The 20969-nt window shown below is 44.3% G+C and overlaps 1 protein-coding gene across 2 annotated transcripts in view; it reads right to left on the reverse strand.

Annotated features, from left to right (window-relative positions):
* Nucleotides 1-20969, reverse strand: part of igsf3 (immunoglobulin superfamily, member 3) — a 90442-nt gene that overhangs the window by 17935 nt on the left and 51538 nt on the right. For both annotated transcript variants that reach the window (XM_052082743.1, XM_052082742.1), the window contains exons 4-6: nt 14403-14789; nt 11362-11769; nt 6883-7302 (exon numbers count right to left, since the gene is read on the reverse strand). In XM_052082743.1, coding sequence (XP_051938703.1) covers nt 6883-7302; nt 11362-11769; nt 14403-14789 — 1215 coding nt within the window. The remainder of the gene's footprint in view (nt 1-6882; nt 7303-11361; nt 11770-14402; nt 14790-20969) is intronic.

Here is a 20969-nt window from a genome sequence, read left to right on the forward strand (position 1 = left end):
CCCGCGCGTCGGCGGATTGCGTGCTCGTAAACAGGCGGGAGAAAACACGGAAAGAGTGGCATGCAAGGCGGCCTGTGCGCAGAGTGCCGCCTCAGGTGAGCTCGCGGGCAAAGCGCAGTATAGCGGCTGAAAAACAAAGAACGAGATTTACCACCGTGTCGGTGGCAATAACCCTGCCGTAACGGCAAGCACAACACCGTATTCCTTATTATTCATGAAACACCGGTGAGGAAGCCGCTTGAAGAAAAATGTAAACATAATGGAGAGAATTACGAGGGGGAGGAGGGAATCGGGGAATTATAAAATATTGAAAAATCACAAGCGTATGAAAGAAGCTGAGGGGGGGAAACGCACCGAGGAAAAACATGCTGCTAAGTGAGAGCAAGGGGACCCGGAAGACATTAAATGAGACTTATGAGCGGAGCGAGAAGAAAAACGCAGGAAGACAGAGATGGAACGGCTGAGGAGAGGGCGGGCCGTAATGAAGACGGACAGCTTCTATTCATGGCCCGATAAGCGAGAACCTCCGATCGCTGCAGTCGCCATCAATAACAGCTCGGCGGCAAGTGTTTCACCGCGATGAAAAGAATTGCGCACATGTGGCATCTGCTAGAGCCAGCCCATATTATTAAAAAAAAAAAAAAAAAAGAGAGGATAACCCCAGAGAACTATTAGAGAGCGGGAGCAGGGCGTGATAAAGTTGTGTGGAGTCGACGACATCAATCCTCAAAAAGTCTTGTCACGCGGCGACAAGATAACAGCACGGGAGCCAGATAAGAAATAATGAGGAGAAGAATGAAAGGTAGCCAATCGAGCGGAAAGATGTGAAGAGTCGGGATGGGCCTACTAACAGATTTCTAATGTCGTAATTGAGTGTTGACAATTTTGACACGTGTGTGTGAAGAATTGACTCGCTGAAAAAATTGAGTCAACAGACTCTCAAAATAGACCAATCAGAGGCCAAAAAGCAATCTCACCCACTTGAGTCAAATACTTCGGGTTATTCATTTCACCCAAAAAGTTGTGTCACACTACTAACACACAAAACAACCTAATTCTTGTGATTTGTTATGTAGGTTATATATTTGACCCAGGTTGTTGGGTTAAATGACCCCAAATTTAGGTTGCTGTGTGGGTTATTCACTTAACCCAGGTTTAGCCTGAAATGTATAACACAAAATATTGGGTCATGTGAGTTACTTATTTGACTCAAATATTGGAGTTACAGCATCCAAAAAGTTTTTTTAGTTTTTTTTGGGAGGGCTATTATTTTTAGTGTGCGCCACTTGACTGAAAACGTTTTTTTTTCAGTCTCAGAGGTTTCAAATCCCTTCCTCCCAAGTTCAAAAAGCATGCATGGCTTATCCGTGACTAAACATTCCACTTGTATGACACACAACCTGTTCAAATGTCAGGCTTTTGTCAATAGAAAGGTTAGACTAATGTCATTAATTTAAAAAAATCCACCATTAATGTGACCTATAACCTGTACAACTCAATTCAAAAGAGAGAAGGGGAAGTTAAAAAAAATTAACTCTTGTGGATGTACAAGTGTGCACTCCGTCGTATATCTAGCTGCAGATGTGGCATTGTGTTTTGACATAACAAATCACATCACAACTCATGTTCATCAGCACACAACTACCATTAAAAGTGCCTGCGATTAACACCAAATAAAGTTCAGCTATTCCGGTCGGCTTTTCCTGACATTTCAGAAGTCACAGTTTACAACCCAAGCTATGGTCGACAGTCAGATTCTGCAGCATTAGAAGGGATGGGGCATCGTTCAAAGCTGTCATTCGGGAGAAGGCTACAGAAGAAGGCATTCAATAAATCATGGAACAGAAGACGGATGAAGACGGACGGTCATTATGGAGGAGGAAAGGGGAAAATATGGCGCAACAATGAGGGAGGTCTCATTGCTGTGCCATATTTTCGTATGTTCCAACACCCTGGCATTTTTGAGCAGGGGTGTGTAGACTTCATATATCCACTGCATATGGCGGCTACCATAGTGTCCCGAAAATGACAATAAACCAACTAACTGATCGTTAATTTGGTCGACCAAGAAAGATACTCAAAAGTTCATCCGTGGTGCAGACTAAAGTGGGACAGCCCCCCCCGCCCCCCCCCGCCTCTATCCTTCCCCCAGGCGACATCCCCATCATCCTTCTGGCCCGGCCAATAACCTCTTAATGTCCTACTCCACATGCTAGACACGTGCCGGCTAGCTAAAATGATGAGAAACATTTATTGAACTCCCCAAACCATCATTAAACTAAACTCCACTTCCATTAGGGAAAATTCTGCATAATTATTTGTGTGTGTTTGCTGCACCAATGTGCGTGGATTCGTGTGTGCGTAGTTTGTGTTCTGACGATATTAGATTGTGTCGTGGATATGAAGGCTTCCCCCGGTGAGCTGCCATGCTGAACACGTGTTTGCCGTTATTGCGCAGCGGCGAGACACAATAGCGAAAACCCAATCAGGTAAAAAAGTAATAAATGCAGCCAGTGTACGCGGAAAGTGGATCACATGTGTAATGTCTTTTTCGGGGATTACATTAGGGAAGATCCTCGAAGAAAATTAAACATGGGCCGTGGGAGGTCAGGCCCCCTCCCTGCCGTGTTTGCATGTTGCGTGCACACATTAGATTGATGGCGCTAAGCAATAGACCACCCACTGCTTGCAGCCTGTGTTGGATAATTCAAGCTAAATAGAAATGAAGTACGCGAGTGCAAGATGCTGTTTGAATGGTGAACTCCCCCCAACCCCCATGCGATTTGCAATTTTGGGACAGGAAGTAGACCCAAGGCTACTGGCACATAATTATTTGGAGCAATCACATGTAGAAGAAGACAAAAGTATTGGGACTCTTCCTTTATACTGACAGGAAATGAAAATGCTATTTTGCAGCTTTCTAAGAAAGAAGAAAGAAAAACCTTTATTTATCTAAGATGACTTTCGCCACTTCACTTTTTTCCTTTTTTCCCCGGAAAACAGCGGTCAGTACTGTATATTCCACACTAAAAGGCGCACTGGATTATGAGGCGCACCTTCAATGAATGGCCAATTTTGTAATTTTTTTTCATACATTAAGCGCACCCCATCATAAGATGCAATCTACAATGCATCCACTAGATGGAGCTACCCTCAGGGAAACACTAACAGAACGATCAGAAAAAATTAAATCTATAAAATAAAACGTATTTAATAAAGCAGCGACACAGTTCACTTAACCAACAGCAAGTTATAACATTGACTCGTTAACGTTGAACTTTCTTGCCGCTGTTCTATTTCCGTGTCCAACTGCGTATCGCCTTAAGTTTGAACTCTGCGTTGTCAGCATGTCGCGAGCAAGGAGCCATTTTGGGGTCGAACTATTACCATAATGACCACACACAAGGCGCATCGGATTTTAAGGCACACTGTGAGCTTTGAAGAAAATGGAAGGCTTTTAGGTGCACCTTTTCGTGCGGAAAATATGGTAATAAAAAGAAACGTTATGAAAACGAGAACAGCTTTTTCTCATCTTTATGAGTGACCGTTCACACCAACCCATATACTTATGGGCCAATGGCGAGTCAGGCTTGTATATATGCCATGTGTGTATGCTAACTACAAAAAGTCAAAAGAAATACAAGGCTGCTTCTTTAAAATATTACTAGTAATAACATAAAACTGTGCCGAAACAGGACAAGATCATTTGCGGTCTGATGCCAGACTGGTGAAAAGGTTATCATTGTGGTGTATGATGCATGCTGTACACACATTTGGTAATGATAGGTAACGCAAGCTGAACTATTGGTATACAAGTCATCAAAAAGTTAAAAAAATGTCGAGGAAAACATCCCCTTTAAAGTGAAGAGATTGCCAGAATGAAGCATAAGGAAGCTGGCAAAAAGAATTCCACCCCGACGTCGCTGGGAATCAGTGGTGAGGCGGGTTGCTGTGAATATGCAAAGCAAGCACAGGAAAAGCTCTCAGAGGCACAAGGCGAGGAAAACGCGTGAGCCGGGCCGTTCATGCCAGAGCGCGGATGTATATGAGCACGTCGACGCGCTCACCACGCGGACCAGGCAGGCGGCTCATGCATATTGAGCGGGTACCAGGGGGAGCGCGAATTCCAGTCGCTCAATTATGTATCTGGACAGTCCCTGTGTTTGCTCACACCTCATTTCACACGCAGCCTTTGTGAGGGTCAGAAGACCCGGGGCCTGATTGGCTAGCACTCAAAGAAAATAGAGAGGAAGTGGAAACAAATCATTGGTGTGAATGAAGGTCCCCGGACGTGAAGGACACGGCGTGGCGAGGACTTGAGCGGCGCCTCCTTTCTCATACTACGAAGGAATTTGCGCGACCAAATACACAATGATTGCTTTGTCACAGTTGCTGACTGACTTCCGTTTGACAGCATATGGAATGATCGTTTTTACGGATGGAAGATCAGGGTGGTTGACCACTTTAAGGATCAAAGTTGAAAAAAAAAAGTCAGAGGAGGACCTTGAATGCATTCCCCTGTAGACAGTGGGGGTTAAAGCAAAAGCAAAGTGCCCACCGGGGAAAGTAAATGAGCTTTCAGGATGATGAGGCGATTTCCAAATAACTCGCGAAGGGCCGGTCGACGCGCTGTCTTCTGTGTGGGCGGCTAAGGTCACAACACAGACACGAAACTAGCTGGCATTGTCGCGCTCCGGCAAGTGTGTGCCTGTTTGTGTATGGGGATCGATATTGCGCAATGAGAGACGGTCAAGTCTGCTCATGTGACTACATTCCTCTGTCTCGCTGTGAAAGACTTATTGATTACCCAAGTCTGTGTTTGTTAGCACAAATGTTGCCCGCGGGCACGCTAAAGGACACAAAGCAAACGTCACATATCTATGCATGCTCACAGTATTAAATTTATAACATTTCTGACAAGATGGAATGCATAGGGCATTGGTCCCCAAACTACGGCCCGCGGGCCATGTGTGGCCCACCTCTGCATTTTCCTAGGCCCCCTGAACAATACCAAAGATTTGTTTTTTATGTTTTTTTTTGGAGGGGAGGAGGAGGGTTCCCCCTCCAGGTCTGACCAGGTGATCGAGACTTGTAGATGCATAAGACATAACATTCTATTCCACCCTTCTGCAGTCGGTGCCCTATTCGGAACTCCTCTCTCCCAAAAATAAATAAATGAATAAATAAAATCTGTGATGCACTCCTGTCAAAAAATAAAATAAAATGGACTAATGGTGAAAAGATTACGTAAACGAAAAAAAAAAAGATTGGTTATTATTGATTTCATAAATTGTGCCTGTCAAGAGCGCAGAAAAAGGTTAATACCTGGTTATGTGCGGCTTTTTGGAAAACAATAAATGTTGATGTCTCGACACCTCCTGCGATCGTCACACTTTTTGTTCCAAACCAAACTCAGCCCCTTTCAGGGAAGGGAAAAGTTATTTGGCCCTCACAGGAAAAAGTTTGGGGACCCCCGGTATAGGGGCTCCTCAATCTACGATGGGACATGGGGGGCACTCTAGAACTATCCAATCCAGCCATTTTTTGATCAGCTTTGTCCTCACAAGGGTTGCAGGGGGTGCTGGGGCCTATCCCAGCCGTCACCAGGCAGTAGGTGGTGGACACCCTGAACCGGTTGCCAGCCATTTACAGGGCACACACAGACGAACGACTATCCACTCTCACAATTTAGAGTGTTCAATCAGCCTGCCATGCATGTTTTCGGAATGTGGGAGGAATCCGGAGTACCCGGAGAAAACCCACGCAGGCCCGGCGAGAACATACAGACTCCACACAGGGTGGCCGCAGCCGGATTCAAACCTTGTACCTCTGCACTGTGAGGTTGACGCGTTAACCATTGGACCACCGATCCGCCCAGAGTCTGCAACTAAGTAAAGGCATTTCTATTCATTTGGTGAGGTACTGACATACTGTATATTCCCACCCGAGAGACAATGTACATTCCCAATTGGGACATAAATGTTCGACCCAGAACCAACCTGGCCCGGTGATGGTTATAGACCATTTTTATAAAATTTAAAAAAAGGATGAATTAATATTGCCTCAATTGCTTTGACATTGTGGCAAAATGTCTGTGGCCTTTGTTGTGACAGGACGCGACGAATAATCATCAACAAAATAGAAAGCCTGCCTTTTAGTGCAATTTCATTGACATTTTTGGCAAGAACAACATTGCATCACGCGCCATCAATTTGCCTTTCAGATGATTGCTGATCATAATACATAACGCTGACCCACGTGACTCGTTCATTCTCACTCCAAATTGGTTCTGTAGCTACCACGGGGCCTTTACCTTACCTGCATTATGAATTATGCATCATGCTGTTGAGCCATACAAGACTGCTAAAGTGGGCCGGTGTGTATCTGTGTGCTGATTTGTTGTTTGACTTTAGCCACTAATTGGACGTATGTCCGTGTCTGTGTGTGTGTGCGTGCATATGTGTGTGTGGCACAGAGGTCCAGTGCAGGTAGCGTGGACAGTTTAATGCCTCTGCTGCGAAAAAACACAAGTTCAAGGAGAGAAGGCTCACTCTCTTTATCACACTTTGCCGCTCTGACCCGACCGTCTCGGTTCCTCGCTTCCCCGTCTTCCTGCCTTCTTTTCCCACTTTGTTCTTCCTTCCTGTGGGATCTTTAGCGATCCATACACCAAGCTCCAACAGGAGACCCCACCCTGACGCACACACCAATTAGTTGCTAAACTAGAGACCAAGAGCAATTATAGAATGTGGACATCCTCTCAGCTCTGCAGCTCACTCTGTATGTGTGTGTGTGTGTGTGTGTGTGTGTGTGTGTGTGTGTGTGTGTGTGTGTGTGTTGTGCTCTCCAGTGAGGGCCACGTGAATGTACGCAGTGCTTTACCGGGTTGGAAGACGCCGATTCCCAGCAAGTTGGACGTACGGTTGGCCACTCTGCTCCAGCTGTTGTCGTAGTTTTTTCTCCACAGAACGGCGGTGCACTGGTACTTGCCCGCCTCGCGACGCCCCGCCCGCGTCACGGAGAGCCGGAAGTTGGTGTTGGAGTGCGAGCGGTCCACAGTGGTGCGGGTGCCCAGACCGAGCAACTGCTCCCCCCACTGCAAAGTACCCTCCCGGGTGAAAGTCACCAACTCCTTGAACTCGCCGTCGCCGGAGGCCTCTGTCCCAGCAGGCATGAAGCGCCAAGTGACCGAGGTGGGGACGCGAGGGTTGTGGCGGGGCTTGACCAAGCACAGGAGGTCAAAGGAGTCTCCGTAGGTTACAGATGGGGTCCGTGATGAGGCGGAGACCACGAAGGAGGACTCTGGTGGCGGGAGAACAGAAGATATGATGATGATAACACAGGCAACGTAACCAAGAGTACATATTGCATCTGATTAATATATGCCAGAGTTTCCCAATGTGTTTCAACTCAAGCCCTGCCGCAAATCGCAGCCAAACTGGACAAAATCAATACATAAATACAGCCAGCGGCAACTCGCATCTGACATTAGGTGCTTGGCACACATATACTCACTCGATGCAATGGGGAAAAACTGCAACCCCCGGGATCTCTAAGGAAACATTTTATTTATTGAACCATAAACAAGATGATGTGCTTGTCAAAGAAGTGGATTGCCCTGGCCGTCGTAGCCGTATTATAATATGAAAAGAGACGAAAGGGACGAGGAAAAAAAAAAAGCAGTGTCGATATTTGAGAGGCTGCTGGTGATGATTGCCCGCTTCATTGACTACTCATTCATTCATGAAACAGATTCTCCACGCTTCAATTTTTAGCCATTGGTCCAAGGAAATGAGAAATATACTTAAATATCACTATAAAACATTTCATATATGTATGAAAAGACGAAAATGCACAACTTCAGAAAAAGGGAATGAAGTTGACGAAATGTGACATCAAACAAGCGGGATTGAAATTGAACGAACATTAAGACTAAATTTAGAAATGGCTGGTAAAATGAACACAACTGGGCACATATCGACATTCATAGTTATGTTTTTGGAATGTGGAAAAAGTTGCAGTGATGTGGAGTCGAAAATCCACAGACAGGGGGAAACCAAGAGTAGAGGTTTTGAGTTGAGCATTTGTGTGTGCGCTTCAATCACAGTGAGAGCCTGCCTCAACATTAACAGCGATGCAAAGACACCACAAGGGAAAGACTTCTTTTAAGCACCGATGTTCGATCTCCGCCCACCTCGCCGCCGAGTGGAAACTGTCCTCATTAGGCCAAAATGTTCCATCATCATCATACACTGTGTTCAACATACACCTACGGGCGGCGTGGGATCTCGGTCCTAAAAGGATCTGCTGCCATGTTTGTGATACTGTATGTTAAATTAAGAAGCACTAAGCAAACAATAAAACAAAAATTTGGAGGAAATATGTCTCGTTATTTTGGTGAAAATTTCTCCCTGGTCTTGATTTTGTCCTGTCCCTCATCCCCTTTTCTCAGACAGCCATCCTCCCCATTGTGCTTTCGGGCGGTGTAATCAATGGCTTTTTTTTTCAGTCCGGTCCACTTAACCCACCGCAGCGGAGGCTGCCTGGGGTTTTTCCATTTTCTCACTGACAAAAACCTGGGCAGCTATTTTCATTGAAATGGAAAGACTACACAGCATAAAAGGCGGCTCGTCTGTGTGTTTCGTTTTGTTGAAATATACTCCACTCTAGTCTGTCAAGCTAAGCTACTGCACCATGTTGCCTAGTCTTGACTGTGGCACACAAATGAAAAGAAGAAGTTTCCCAGTGGATGTTTTCCTAGGATGCCCTCAAGGGTTTTGTTAGTAGGCAGCGGTAGTCCATTAGGAGGTCTATAAATTCAATTATGTTAAAATGACCATATATAATATCCGGAGCATTCCCCGCCTACTGCCCGGAGACGGCTGGGATGGGCTCCAGCACCCCCCGCGACCCTAGTGAGGATCAAGCGGTACGGAAGATGAATGAATGAATTAGGCTGTCAATCGATTCGGAGGGGCAGGTCACAGTATAACCCATCCTGTGCCCAGAAGATGTTTTTTGTTTCTTTTTAGGTAGACAAAATCAGCAAGCCTTACAAGCCGTACTTTTTTGTGTAAGCCGACAGGCTTACACAAAAGGGATGTGGATCCAATAATACTTTTTTTCAAGGAGGAAACGTGATAAACACAAACCAAAATAAAAACAAGATGAAGTTCAACACAAAATGTCCGTCGCATCACAGCACGCAACATCGTCTACAGTACAAACACGGACAAAAAGAGGGGGCGGAGACAAGGACCTCTTGACTTGTTTGCACCAAACTACCGTATTTTCACGACCATATGGGGCACTGTATAAAAAGGTGCAAACCGAGTTTTGGATGCTATTACTGGATTTAACACATACTAAAAACACATTGTATTATTGGACGCTGCTATGGTAAATGATATGCTAGCTTAAAAAATACGTTAGCATCCATGCATGCGAGCATATCTTTTGAAAAAGACAGTTGGAGCAAAACTGAGTTTGGGTGTACTTTATTGAAGCATTTAAACATCCGCATGCTGTCCTCAGTTACATCCGCCTTTTCTCGATATAAAACAGCGTGTCGGCACAACATCGGTCAGTCAAGCGGATCCCGCATTGAAGTCACACGACAACATTCACATATTTTGGAACTCGGTGCATATAGGCGACCCGCATTATTAGGAGCCCACTCCCATCGATTTTGGAGAAAATGTCAAACCTCTAAGGGTCGTAAAAATATGGGACATAACAGGCCTTCTTGTTCCTCAAACGAATGTCTGCCTGAAGCCAACAAATAGCCACTTAAAATCAGACCTCTTTGAAGCAAGTTTGTACGTGTGCGTGTGTGCGTGTGTGTGTGTGTGTGTGTGTGTGTGTGTGTGCGTGTGTGCCGGCAAGTATTGAGCCCCTCTGCTCTTGACCTGCCAGCTCCACACTGCTTCGCTCCAGTGGTTTTCTCAGCCTGTACTCAGAATGTTCTTCTTAACTCTGCACTGATGGAGGGCAGACCCATACACTGTGAAACACATCGGTGCTGAATTTCCATTTGGATAAATCCAACTAATCTGTGTGTGTGCGTGTGTGTGTGTGTGCGTGTACGTGTCTCTCTATGCGCATAATGACTGCCACCGCAGCATGCAACACTTGACGTGTGGCAGGTGGTGTGAGAATGTGTCCTAATAGTTCTTTGCCCCTAGGCAGAACATGAATAAACCATGGCATGTTCGAAAACCCGCTCTAGACATAAGTAATGGGACACGCGACCATTACACCTACAGTGAATGAAAACCGAAGAAAATGTGCTGCTGGAACAGCTTGCACTCTTCTGGAAAGACTCTACGAACGAGACTTTTGGCGTGTGTCCTTAAAACTTGAAAATCTCCGGCTGACAAGCTCTCTTCGTGTTCTTCATATGATGAGGTTGAGTTTTTCAAGTTCGACCGGCCCAAACTCATGCAAGCATATCTTTATGAACCTTGCTTTGCACAGCTAGGAGCTTTGCCCGGCCGTCGATTCAGTTACTGATAAAGAAATTTAGACTAGTTAACATGCGTCGGAGGTTCACAAGGATTTGGACTGATTTGCGTATAGCATGACATGGTAGGGCGGAACGATTTTCGGAAAAGAGTGAATAGCAAATTTTTTGACAAGATATCGTGATTTGGATTCCATTCACGATTTTAGTCAAATCAAAGTTTAAAGATTATATTTGCTATGTACAGTTACATTTACAACATAAAATTACATCATAGCATCAAAACCTGAAAAGCTTCAGTTATGGATTAACACGAAAGAGACATGAGGCCGCGCACGTTTTTAAAGTGTTTCAACAAAGAGCAAGACCTTTATTTAATTCTTCTGTCTGTCGTGATGGCACATATTTGCCGTCTCCAATTCCATGGGCTGAGTGCGGTCTGTCAGCCAGTGTGTCTCGCTCTCCACTTTTCGGTACCAAAGCAAGATGGCTGACATCCCCGAATAGACAGTAAGTGTGCAAAAAGGGGGTACAGTTGACGACATAGCGCTGACCGTTTAACAGGCCGTAGTGGACGCAGCTCGAGCTGTTATGTACAATCACACTGCTACTGATCAAATAACAAGTCCACCTTGCACGAGCATACTCGGTGGACCACATAATTGACTTAAGCGGGTCTCAATAAGGGTGTCGTTGATATCGTTTCATTGATCAGTTCTAGCCGTTAGCTTTATGAGTTACAACAAGACTGCATTTGAACCAAATTGTAAACTGAACTACTTGGTAGGAGGCCTTTCCTGCCTTGACCATTCATTCGGTAGCAAAAACAAGCACATTTTTTCTTTTTTTTATGTGAATGGTCTTGAAAGCAGTTCAGACTTGGAAAAAAAAAAACCTACCGACAGTCTTGACGGTGACCACCCGCGTGTCGGACTTCTCTCCAATCTGCTCCCAGCTGAGTTCCGGTTCAGTGCCGCTTTGAAACCACTCGGTTGCAGTGCAACTGTACTGCCCTTCATCCCCAGGCAAGACGTTGTAGATGGATAGTAAGAAGGTGTCAGGCCCCGACCTCTCGACTCGAATCTCGCCATAGCTGGAGCGCTCCCTGTAGGCATCGCTGTGGCGAACGGTGCCGTCTCTGTCCAAGGAGGCCAACCTCTGGGCCGGTTCACTGCCTTGCTTGTCCGACCACTGCCAGACAACAGACAGCGGACCTGTGGTGGACTGCACCAAGCAGGTCAACTGCATCACGTTGCCCTCCGGTACCTCAGAGGGGTTACTCGACAACAAGACAGTGATGTTGCTCTCTGTAAGGAAAACAGACAACTCGATCAAAATCAGCAAGTGAGGAGATCGAAGTCCTTCATTTTTAGAAATCCTGTCCCCCCACTGAATCTAAAAGACAACAGCAAAGCACACGCTCAGTATTAAAACATCCCAGAGAACATGAGCCCAGTGGCAATGCAACAAATTACAAAGCCTGTTCCCTGGAGTATGAGCCCAACCTGCGCGATGCGTAGCGCACCAGGCTTTGCCGGTGTACGTGAGAGGTTGCTATTGCGGATACGTTTCTGGCCCGAGGCGCATCAGAGTGACGGATATTGAGCAGGCCTTGCGGGTTTGGGTTTGTGTAGGGGATGGGGTTTTTAGTCTTTGGGAACTCGCAGTAGTTTATTCACTGAGCTAAGAAGGATTGGATCACAAGAGGCAGATGAAGAGGAGGGTAAGAAGTCCTTCCAGGCTCTCTTGCTTGCTTTCCCCGCTTTACGACAACCTCTTCACTTCAAAAACATCACAAAGCTGCAGTTAACCCAAAAACTAAAGTACCAGCCAGCTAAACTTTGTTCTTCCTCCCTAATAGACTTGAGCCGTGTATGAATGTATATTACATTAGCCACTCCGCTTCTATCACAGTGAAACCTAAAAATCCTTTTTTCCAACCCGTTTCACATTCATTCCAAATCTTTCATACGTGAGAGAACTCTACAAAAACACAAGGATTATGGAGGCGCAGTACATCATTGAACAAGTTGAACAGTTATGTCCTAGAGCTCTGCATACACCGTACAAATTTGTTGCTTCCCGTACAAGTACCGTATTGTCCCGAATATAAGAGTGTTTTTTGCATTGAAATAAGACTGAAAAAGGGGGTGTCGTCTTATATTCGGGGTCTAGACATTATACCCATTCACGACACTTAATGGCGCCAGATATCATTGAAGCGAATACTGAACTCGACTCCCCACATGCCAAAGTGAACCCCTGTCACGAAGAATAAAAATAGCGGTAGCATGAAGAAAAAAAATAAAAAATAGCAGTAAGAAAGAGAAAAAAAATAGAAGAGATAAAAAATGAAGAAACGTAGCAACAATCTGGAGAAAAGTGGGTCGAAGATCGGCCAGGTCAACCGGCAGCTGAGGAGAAGTTATGATGTCATTTACACTTTAGTTTACATATTTAAATGTTCAGATTTTAAGATTGGAATGAGGCAAAATAGCATGCTTTTTCTCTCAAATATATTGTTATAATCATTTGTTTCAGAAGTACTGTAATTATTTTCTGTATAAAAATCTATTTGGTCTTCAAAAAGCCTTTTTTCAAACTTGAGTCTTGAAAAAGAGGGGGTCGTCTTATAATCAGGGCCGTCTCATATTCGGCAAAATACGTTAAATCCCCTGCTATGAAAGTCGAATTGACCTTGAAACGTGTCTTTAGCCTAATTTCCAAGTACAGTTTGGTTCAGTGCGTTGTGCATTTTACAGCATTTCCTTTGTAAAAGGTCCCAAAATATCTGAGCCCAACAGTGCCCCTTTTCAGTACGCCCTAGTTATGTTTTTAGGTTAAAGTACAAATTCAATGCGATATTACTGATGCAAAAATCAGTGTATTCCTGATACAAAACGTACACCGTGGCAAATGGTACCTTGTTGGAGAACAGCATTAGCGTTGACTTGCTGTGACAATATCACATCTCGGTCGTGACTTTCTCCCACTTTCCCGTTTTAGAGTGGCGCCGAACAAATTTAGATGAGCGTGTGAACATGAGAAAAACGCTCGAGCATAAAAAAAGAGCGCCACCTCAGTCTCAACTGCTTGCTTTACGCCGTTCCAGGTTTTCCTTAACTTGTGTACCGTCCATAAACATCCTTTATAAGGTATTAAAGGTCTTTGTCGGAAAAACAAATTCAACCCTAAAAGGGGTTTTCCCTGGAGATTTCCGCTGGTTTGGGGCCATTTTATGTTGGCTGATTTAGCAGGAGGCGCATGTCAGGGTCAGGTTAGCATGGTGTTAGCTGCTTTAAAGGAAATGTGTGGATAGGGAGTGTTTTGTTGCTGTTGTTTTTAGAAAAGGCAGCGTCTGACGACAGATTGTCCCAGCGCAGAGAGACTATGATGCCAAAATGTATGAGGGGGATGAAACAGATGAACCTTCTGCCTTTCAGAAGTCAAATTTGCAACGATCAAGTCTGACCGACCCCGACCATACATCCGAAAAGAACCTCATCACCCGACGTGGGGAACCTCTTGGCGGCTACAGAATTGTGTCGCCTATCTTTGGCTCTTTTATTTCTTTGTCGTCTTATTTCATGGCTGTTAGTTCAACCTCTGTAAGTCTAGACTCTACAGCTTTCCATTATCCTGGTGTACCCACCCCCATACCATCCCTCCAACCCGCTTTATGGGAAGGACCATAATTCTACATTACAATTCCTTAGCAATCCACTCAAAGGGAAAATACATTAGGAATAAGAGCAGCATTATCTGATCTCTACTTACTCACAGCTAACAATAGGGGCTATCTGTCATGGCAAAGGGAGAGAGGTGGGGACATTCAATACCACTAAAACTGCTCTTATGAATAGCTCATGATTCTTAGTGTAATTGACAAGTAAGGACAGAACAACTAAGCCAGTGGCCTTGTGACCGGATTATGACTCACTGAGCGGCTGCACTGTGATCTGAACGTTGCGGGATCGCTTGCTGCGGTCGATGAAGTCTCCCGTGGGTGTCTTTTCCCGCTCCGTCACGCGGCAGATGTATTTGCCGGCGTCGTCGGGGCGTAGGTGCTGCAACTTGAGGAGGTGCACGTTGGGGCTCTCCTTGCGCACCGTCATGTGGCCGGCAGCTTCGCGAGCCACGTAGTCGGTTCCCAGGACAGGCACGGCACTGGGGCCCACCACGGCCACCGGTGAGCTGCTGAAGACCCACGACACCATGAAGAATCGCTCAAGGACGTTCTGCGCCTCAATGGTGCAGCGGAGCTCCAGCGGCTCACCGGCCGTGAAGGACCGTCGCTCCGTGCTCACCTGGATGCTGAAGTCACGATCTGAAGAGAAAACAGAACGTGAATGTTAGAAAGAATTGGCCAGCGAACAAAAACCTCCGTTTCAGTGACGGCCATTGAAAACTGGACGACTTTTTTTTTCCCAACTCCAAATTCTTAAAAAAATAAATAATAAAATGCTGAGATAACTCCAATATGCACCCACCTCAAAAATAAGATTTTTAAAATAAATGAAAATATTGGATAAAAAAGTTGGAAATTAAGTGTTAAGTGACAGGGACTTGGTCGTGCAACTTTTGGGTATCAACCCAAACGTACTTCCTCATATTCAATTTCATTTTTATCTTATCTGATTATCCAGTATTCACGGTGCATTCGTTTTGGTCATTTTATCAAGGCGCCTTTACTCAATAACAACACTAAGCATTAAAACATTATCCATCGTGTTTCCAGCTCAATGATTTTACACCCAACTTATCCAAGCACCTCTTTATGAACCTTGCTTTGTGCTCTTCCTCATTCAAAATGTCTTGTCAGGGCAAACTATGGCAATTAGTCCTACTCGTGATGGATTCATTGATTAAGAGGCATGTCCCAATACTTTGATCCATACAGTACATTATGCACACTAAATAATGACTAGCTTCGTGTCGCTATTAAACCCCGCGCCCGCCTCTCATCTGTGCGCTCCTCTGCATCACAACAGAGAACTGACGGGGGGAGGCGAGGTGTGTGTGTGGGGGGGCATCGAACATTTTCACACCAGAGTGTTTGTCAGGAAGTGAGTAAGTCGTCGTAATTACAGCTCGAGGCTACTACCAACACTGAGAGGCAAAGCATCCGTTTGCGACACGTAGCCTACCGCGCTCATCATCTGCAAATTAATACAGCAAATAAACCCAGCGCACGTCCCCACCCCCATGCACTCAAACAACCCCCCCCCCCACACACACACACACAAACACACACACTCACAGAAAGTGATCGTAATTTGGATAAGTGGAAGCGGAGTGAGCACCACCAACTTTGCAGGAGGAAAAAGAGAGCACTTGACTCCCTGTCACACTGCAAGTGAGAATTCTAATTAGGTTTATTTTTTATTGCCGAGGTGAAAGCGACAAGGGGGGTGTGGGGTGCGAGCGGCACACTCTGACAAATCAGCATTTTTTTTTTAAATCCCTGCACCCCACAGCCTGACCTCAACCTTTCCTCTTTTCTATTCCCTTGACGTCTTCTCTGTGGTTGCAACTGACACAATTTTAGTGTCATCTTGTGCCCCGAGAATCCCCTTAATATTCTATCCTCCTCACTTTAGTATTCAGCCTCTAAAACTGTAGATAGCACAGTCTTGCATTGTTTTGCCAAGATTAAGTCTCCATTTTCCAGCCAGAGGCTATGTACAATTGTTTGGAATACGGACAGAGCTCTCATGGGTGAAATTTTGAGTCTTTCTTGATTAATGTGCATTGGCTGTGTTGGCATACTCGGGGGATAATAATAATAATAATAATAATACATTTTATTTGTGGGCGCCTTTCTAGAAACTCAAGGACACCTTACAACAAGCAGTTAAAATCACGAGTACAATGTTAAAAACTACATCAAATAAAATAAGAAAAAATACAACAAAAATAAATAAATAAAATAATGGCTTTATGGTCTGAGTGAATAGGCTTGTCGAAACAGATGTGTTTTGAGGCGGGGCATACTCGGGGGATGACTATGTTTCCTTGATAGACTGGGAAGGGGAACAAATAATTGATTGCAGTTCCCGGTTTACGATGGCACAGATAAACGATTTGAGGTTGCAAGTAAATGACGACTAGTTTACACAGCAACATAAATGATTTTCATACTTACTGTTTTGTACTTGATTGTGTGTTTATTATGGATTAGAAGTGTTTTTCGTAGTTTGTACAAATGTTTTGTGTGTTGCGGCACAAAATAGGCAGGGGTACTGCTGCTCAGTGCGTGGCCATTTTCTATAGCGCTCAGCTCATTACAGATGCGGGTGAGTTGATGTTGACTCATTGGTCATATATAATTGTTGATATCATTTTTTTTTTTGTCGTTGAGAAAACTCATGCAATCAATTCACAACCAATTCCGCACACGTGACATAATTCTCAAAGATCAATAAATCTATCAGCACGCATTAAATAGTCGTAGCAAGTAGACCGAACACATTATGACAAATAGAGTAGGCAGTGCAGCAGAAGACAGCCATAATCGCAGCACAAAATAACAATGCAACACACAGAACAGAGTGAAATTTGTTCTCAGAGTGTGCTGTGAGTGCTTTCCAAGCCATTTAAATAATTGTCGGAGGCGCACACTTTCTCAACACTGTATGTGGTCACCTTGCATCACAGTGTGTTATGTACCAAATGTAACGCGTGATGTGCTGCAGCTTTAACCGCCACGATGTCACTCGCAGATTGATTGTTGAACGGGAATAAATAACAGTAATCTTCTGCATATATTACGATGCCAGAGCCCAAATCTTTTTGCGTAGACGCTATTCAAGAGGGTTGATTTATACTGATACGACAACTAAGGAATGATGACAGCTCACTATTCATCTTGGCACTTGGTGGTCTGCCTTCCTGATGAGGACAATCAAGTCTAGATTCATGTCATTAATAATATCGAATAGAAGTGACATTCCAAATCCCACATTGTTTGGTCCAAGTCTTCAATTGTGAAAAATTATTCATTGCTCTTTTTCTGTACTTAAGGCTTTCGAACATGCTGTGTTAAAAAAATATGAAGCAAAAAGTCAAGTTCATAACCAGGCGAAACAAGCAAAGGATGGTTTTGTTTTGAGTTTTTTGTGCTCCACTGTGAAGTGGAGGCGAGTGGCAATGACAAAGCGGGAAAAAAAAGTAATAAATCACACTGTGGTACATTTAAGATTTTTTAAATTCCTCATTATGACTACCGTAGTAAAAAGCATGTACAAAAGCCAACATGACAGCTTTTTCCATCAGCTGTTTGCCATTTGTTAACCCCTTTGTAAAGCAAATGGCTGCCATCTACTGGACTGGAGTGAAACATCATCTTCTCATTCCTACTTTCAGGCAGGGCTCTGCTATTAAACTGCTTTCTTGCGGTACAGTTACGGCTCTAGTTCATCCACCTTTAAAAGAATAAGGTGCAAAAACTATGCGGCATTGTAAAAACTACATGATTACATCAGTTGGAAGTAGACTAACAACGAACAAGAATTAATCTAGATACTTTAATTTTATCCAAGAGGTGACAAAGCAGGGGATTAATTTACTGCGACAACAAATCGGAGACTGCGGCGTCTGAAATGCAGCGTCTCGAGCTAATGAACAGCAGCCATTTTTTTGCAGGCAATCCCATAGCACAGACTGTCCAGACAAACAACCTTTCACTCCTGTGGATAATTTAACATGCACCTTCTAGGAATGTGGGAGGAAGCCGGGACCCAAGGGAGTTTCGAACACAGAACCTGTTGACTGTGACATGTGCCCCTTTTCCATACCAGTTCTACTGGGAACCAGCCTAGTTCTGCCCTGCTATTCCAACGCAATGTGTTTTACAGCAACACTTAACCATATATACAATTTCATATGGACCTGTGACGGACATAGCAAAAGTTGTGGTCCAAATGTATGGGAGAAAGGTGAGTTCAGTCTTTCAACATGTTGACACCTTCGTTTTTATTTTCACCACATCCAACTTTTTGGAGTAACCCACATCTTTTTATGACTTTATGACTTAAAAAAAAAATATATATATATATATATATACACATACATACATATATATTTTATAAATTTATAATATTATAAATTATTATATTAAATTTTATAATATATATTAATTTAAATAAATAATATTATATCAAAAATATAATATTATAAATTTATATATACATTATATATATATATATATATATATATATAATATATATATACACACACACACACACACACACACACACACATACACATACTGTATATTATACAGTATAAGGAGCCTCAGAATTCGATGCTGGCTCGCACAGTTCACATCAGGGGGAGTCCACACTTTAAATCAGCCTTACTATTTGGTGCCTTTTTTAATGGACAAAAAATGGAGACCAAGGACAGGACAACCAAGGCCAGGGGCACACTGGGGGCCAGGCTGTTCTAGAACTTGTAATGGAAAAGCATTAGTATACACGATAAGCCCAAGACACTAAAAGCAACTTCATCTCTCTCTGTTTTCTGTAACACTTGTTTTGGATTGTGGGAGGACACTGGAATCACGGAAGAAAACGCAAACTTTACCCAGAAGTGCCTGGACTTCTGTTTGAACCGAGAACCTCTCAACTCTGAGGCAGATGGGCTGGTTACTAATCCAAGACACAAACAGAAAAAAAGAAACCCCTCAAAAAAGATGAGGAAGTTGATTTAAAAAATAATAGAGAAGTAAAAAGAAAAGTTCTTAAAAACAGAGTTAAAAAAAAAGATTCCGTCCAAGGCTTGCCTCTTTGATGCTGGGTGCGGGCGATTCGTTAGTGATGGGGCCGTCTCCCACTCCATCTTTTATGATGGGAGCTTAATGTAGGTGCTGTGCTCGGCTCCGATAACATCCTCCCTCCCCTTTGCGGTTGTCAAATTTGCAAACGTACCAACTAGACGAGTTCACCCCCAAAAAGTTAAACAAGGTTCACTCTCGCCTGGCGGTAAGCAAACACAAAGCAATCCAAAAATCACACACATCAAGAGCACTATGATAGGCAAACCTCTGCTGTGTTCACCGTCATGCAACAACACAGTAATCTATTATGGATTACAGGGAAGAAGGAGAGTGACAACGGGTTCAGAGAGGGGAACTCTTTTGTGCCTCCCTGAAGTAGCAAGGAGTCATCTGACAAGCTTGTTTTACATCTCTGTTGGCGCCCCCCACCACCTACCTCCCCCACCCCTCCCCCCCGTCACCACCAGCCAACGCTGTCTGGGGCGCCATCAACTTGTACAGCTCCTGAGCGGAAATGATATTTCATTCTTAAAGGCCAAAAATGAGTCTAATTTGAAGGGATTCGCTTGTAGAGACACCCAAGCCTGTGTTGTGCCTGGATAATGGCGCTAATGTCATCGCTGTTTACCAGCCAGACGTAAGGGCCATTTTCCAGTTAGGCGCACAAAGAACAAACGACTTCTTCCGAGTGGGTGACAGCACAGCTCGAGTGACGGGGTGAGGAGGTCGAGTTGGGTGGGAGGTGCGGTGACGAGCCATAAAGCTGTCTTTGTGTCTGATCCGTCAAGGCCGGGGGGGTTGACTACTTATGAGATAATTATCATGAGGCATAATAAGCCAACAGCGACGCCATCATGTTACTTGACCCGATGTCCTACCTCCTCTTTCTTCCTCTAACTCCTCCACCGCCTCCCGCACTTTGTCATCTCCATTAGACGATCGACCGACCGGACAATCAGAGTTGCCGGCGGCCGGCACCGTGCCTCACGCTAATGCACTCAAGAAGAACCACGACTGGTGTCCACGCCAAATCGTTGTCCAAACTGGAAGTAGCGATCGAGTGAAACAGGGCCCAGTCGCAGTTTTCGCTATTTACAAATGCTCCTGTTAAAATTTATGGGGAACCTACACTACCTTGGGCTATTTACTGACGATGTACCTTTTCACAGTTTTTGTAACCTTTTTGTAGTGCATATTTTGACACAAGATAGTAGCTTACAGTGATATGTATTTGTGAAGGAGGCGATAAGTTGATCCAAGTTTAGCTGTGCCGCATGCGTATGGGTTTTGTTCTGCTGAATGGTTGCTAACTCAGTCACTGCCAGCCGTTTTCCCAGGATTGCCAACAAAATAATGACGCACTTTATGATCTTTCAAGACCCACAAAATCTTGTGCTGCGTGACCCTACAGAAAAAAGAAATAGGAGACGCTCTTCTTTTAGCAGGAAACGAAAAATGTTTTCAAATTCTTCCATTCGCGAATGAAGCAAATACTGCAGGATGTCTTTACAGATGTGATGATCGCTCGTCTGGTCCAAACTGACGATGAAAACTCAGTTTGGATTTCATCTTTTCTTTTGAAACAACAGGCCTGGAACCTTTCCGACATTAATTAGCCCTTGGGTACACGAATGGTCTCCTATTGTACTGCTACATGGAACAACGGGCACTGTACACTGTCGACACCTGTTGTGCACCGTTAAAAGCAATTTACACTATCCTTGCCCA

The sequence above is a fragment of the Hippocampus zosterae genome, chromosome 12 (genome assembly GCF_025434085.1).
Source record: "Hippocampus zosterae strain Florida chromosome 12, ASM2543408v3, whole genome shotgun sequence".
Taxonomy (NCBI): Eukaryota; Metazoa; Chordata; class Actinopteri; order Syngnathiformes; family Syngnathidae; genus Hippocampus; species Hippocampus zosterae.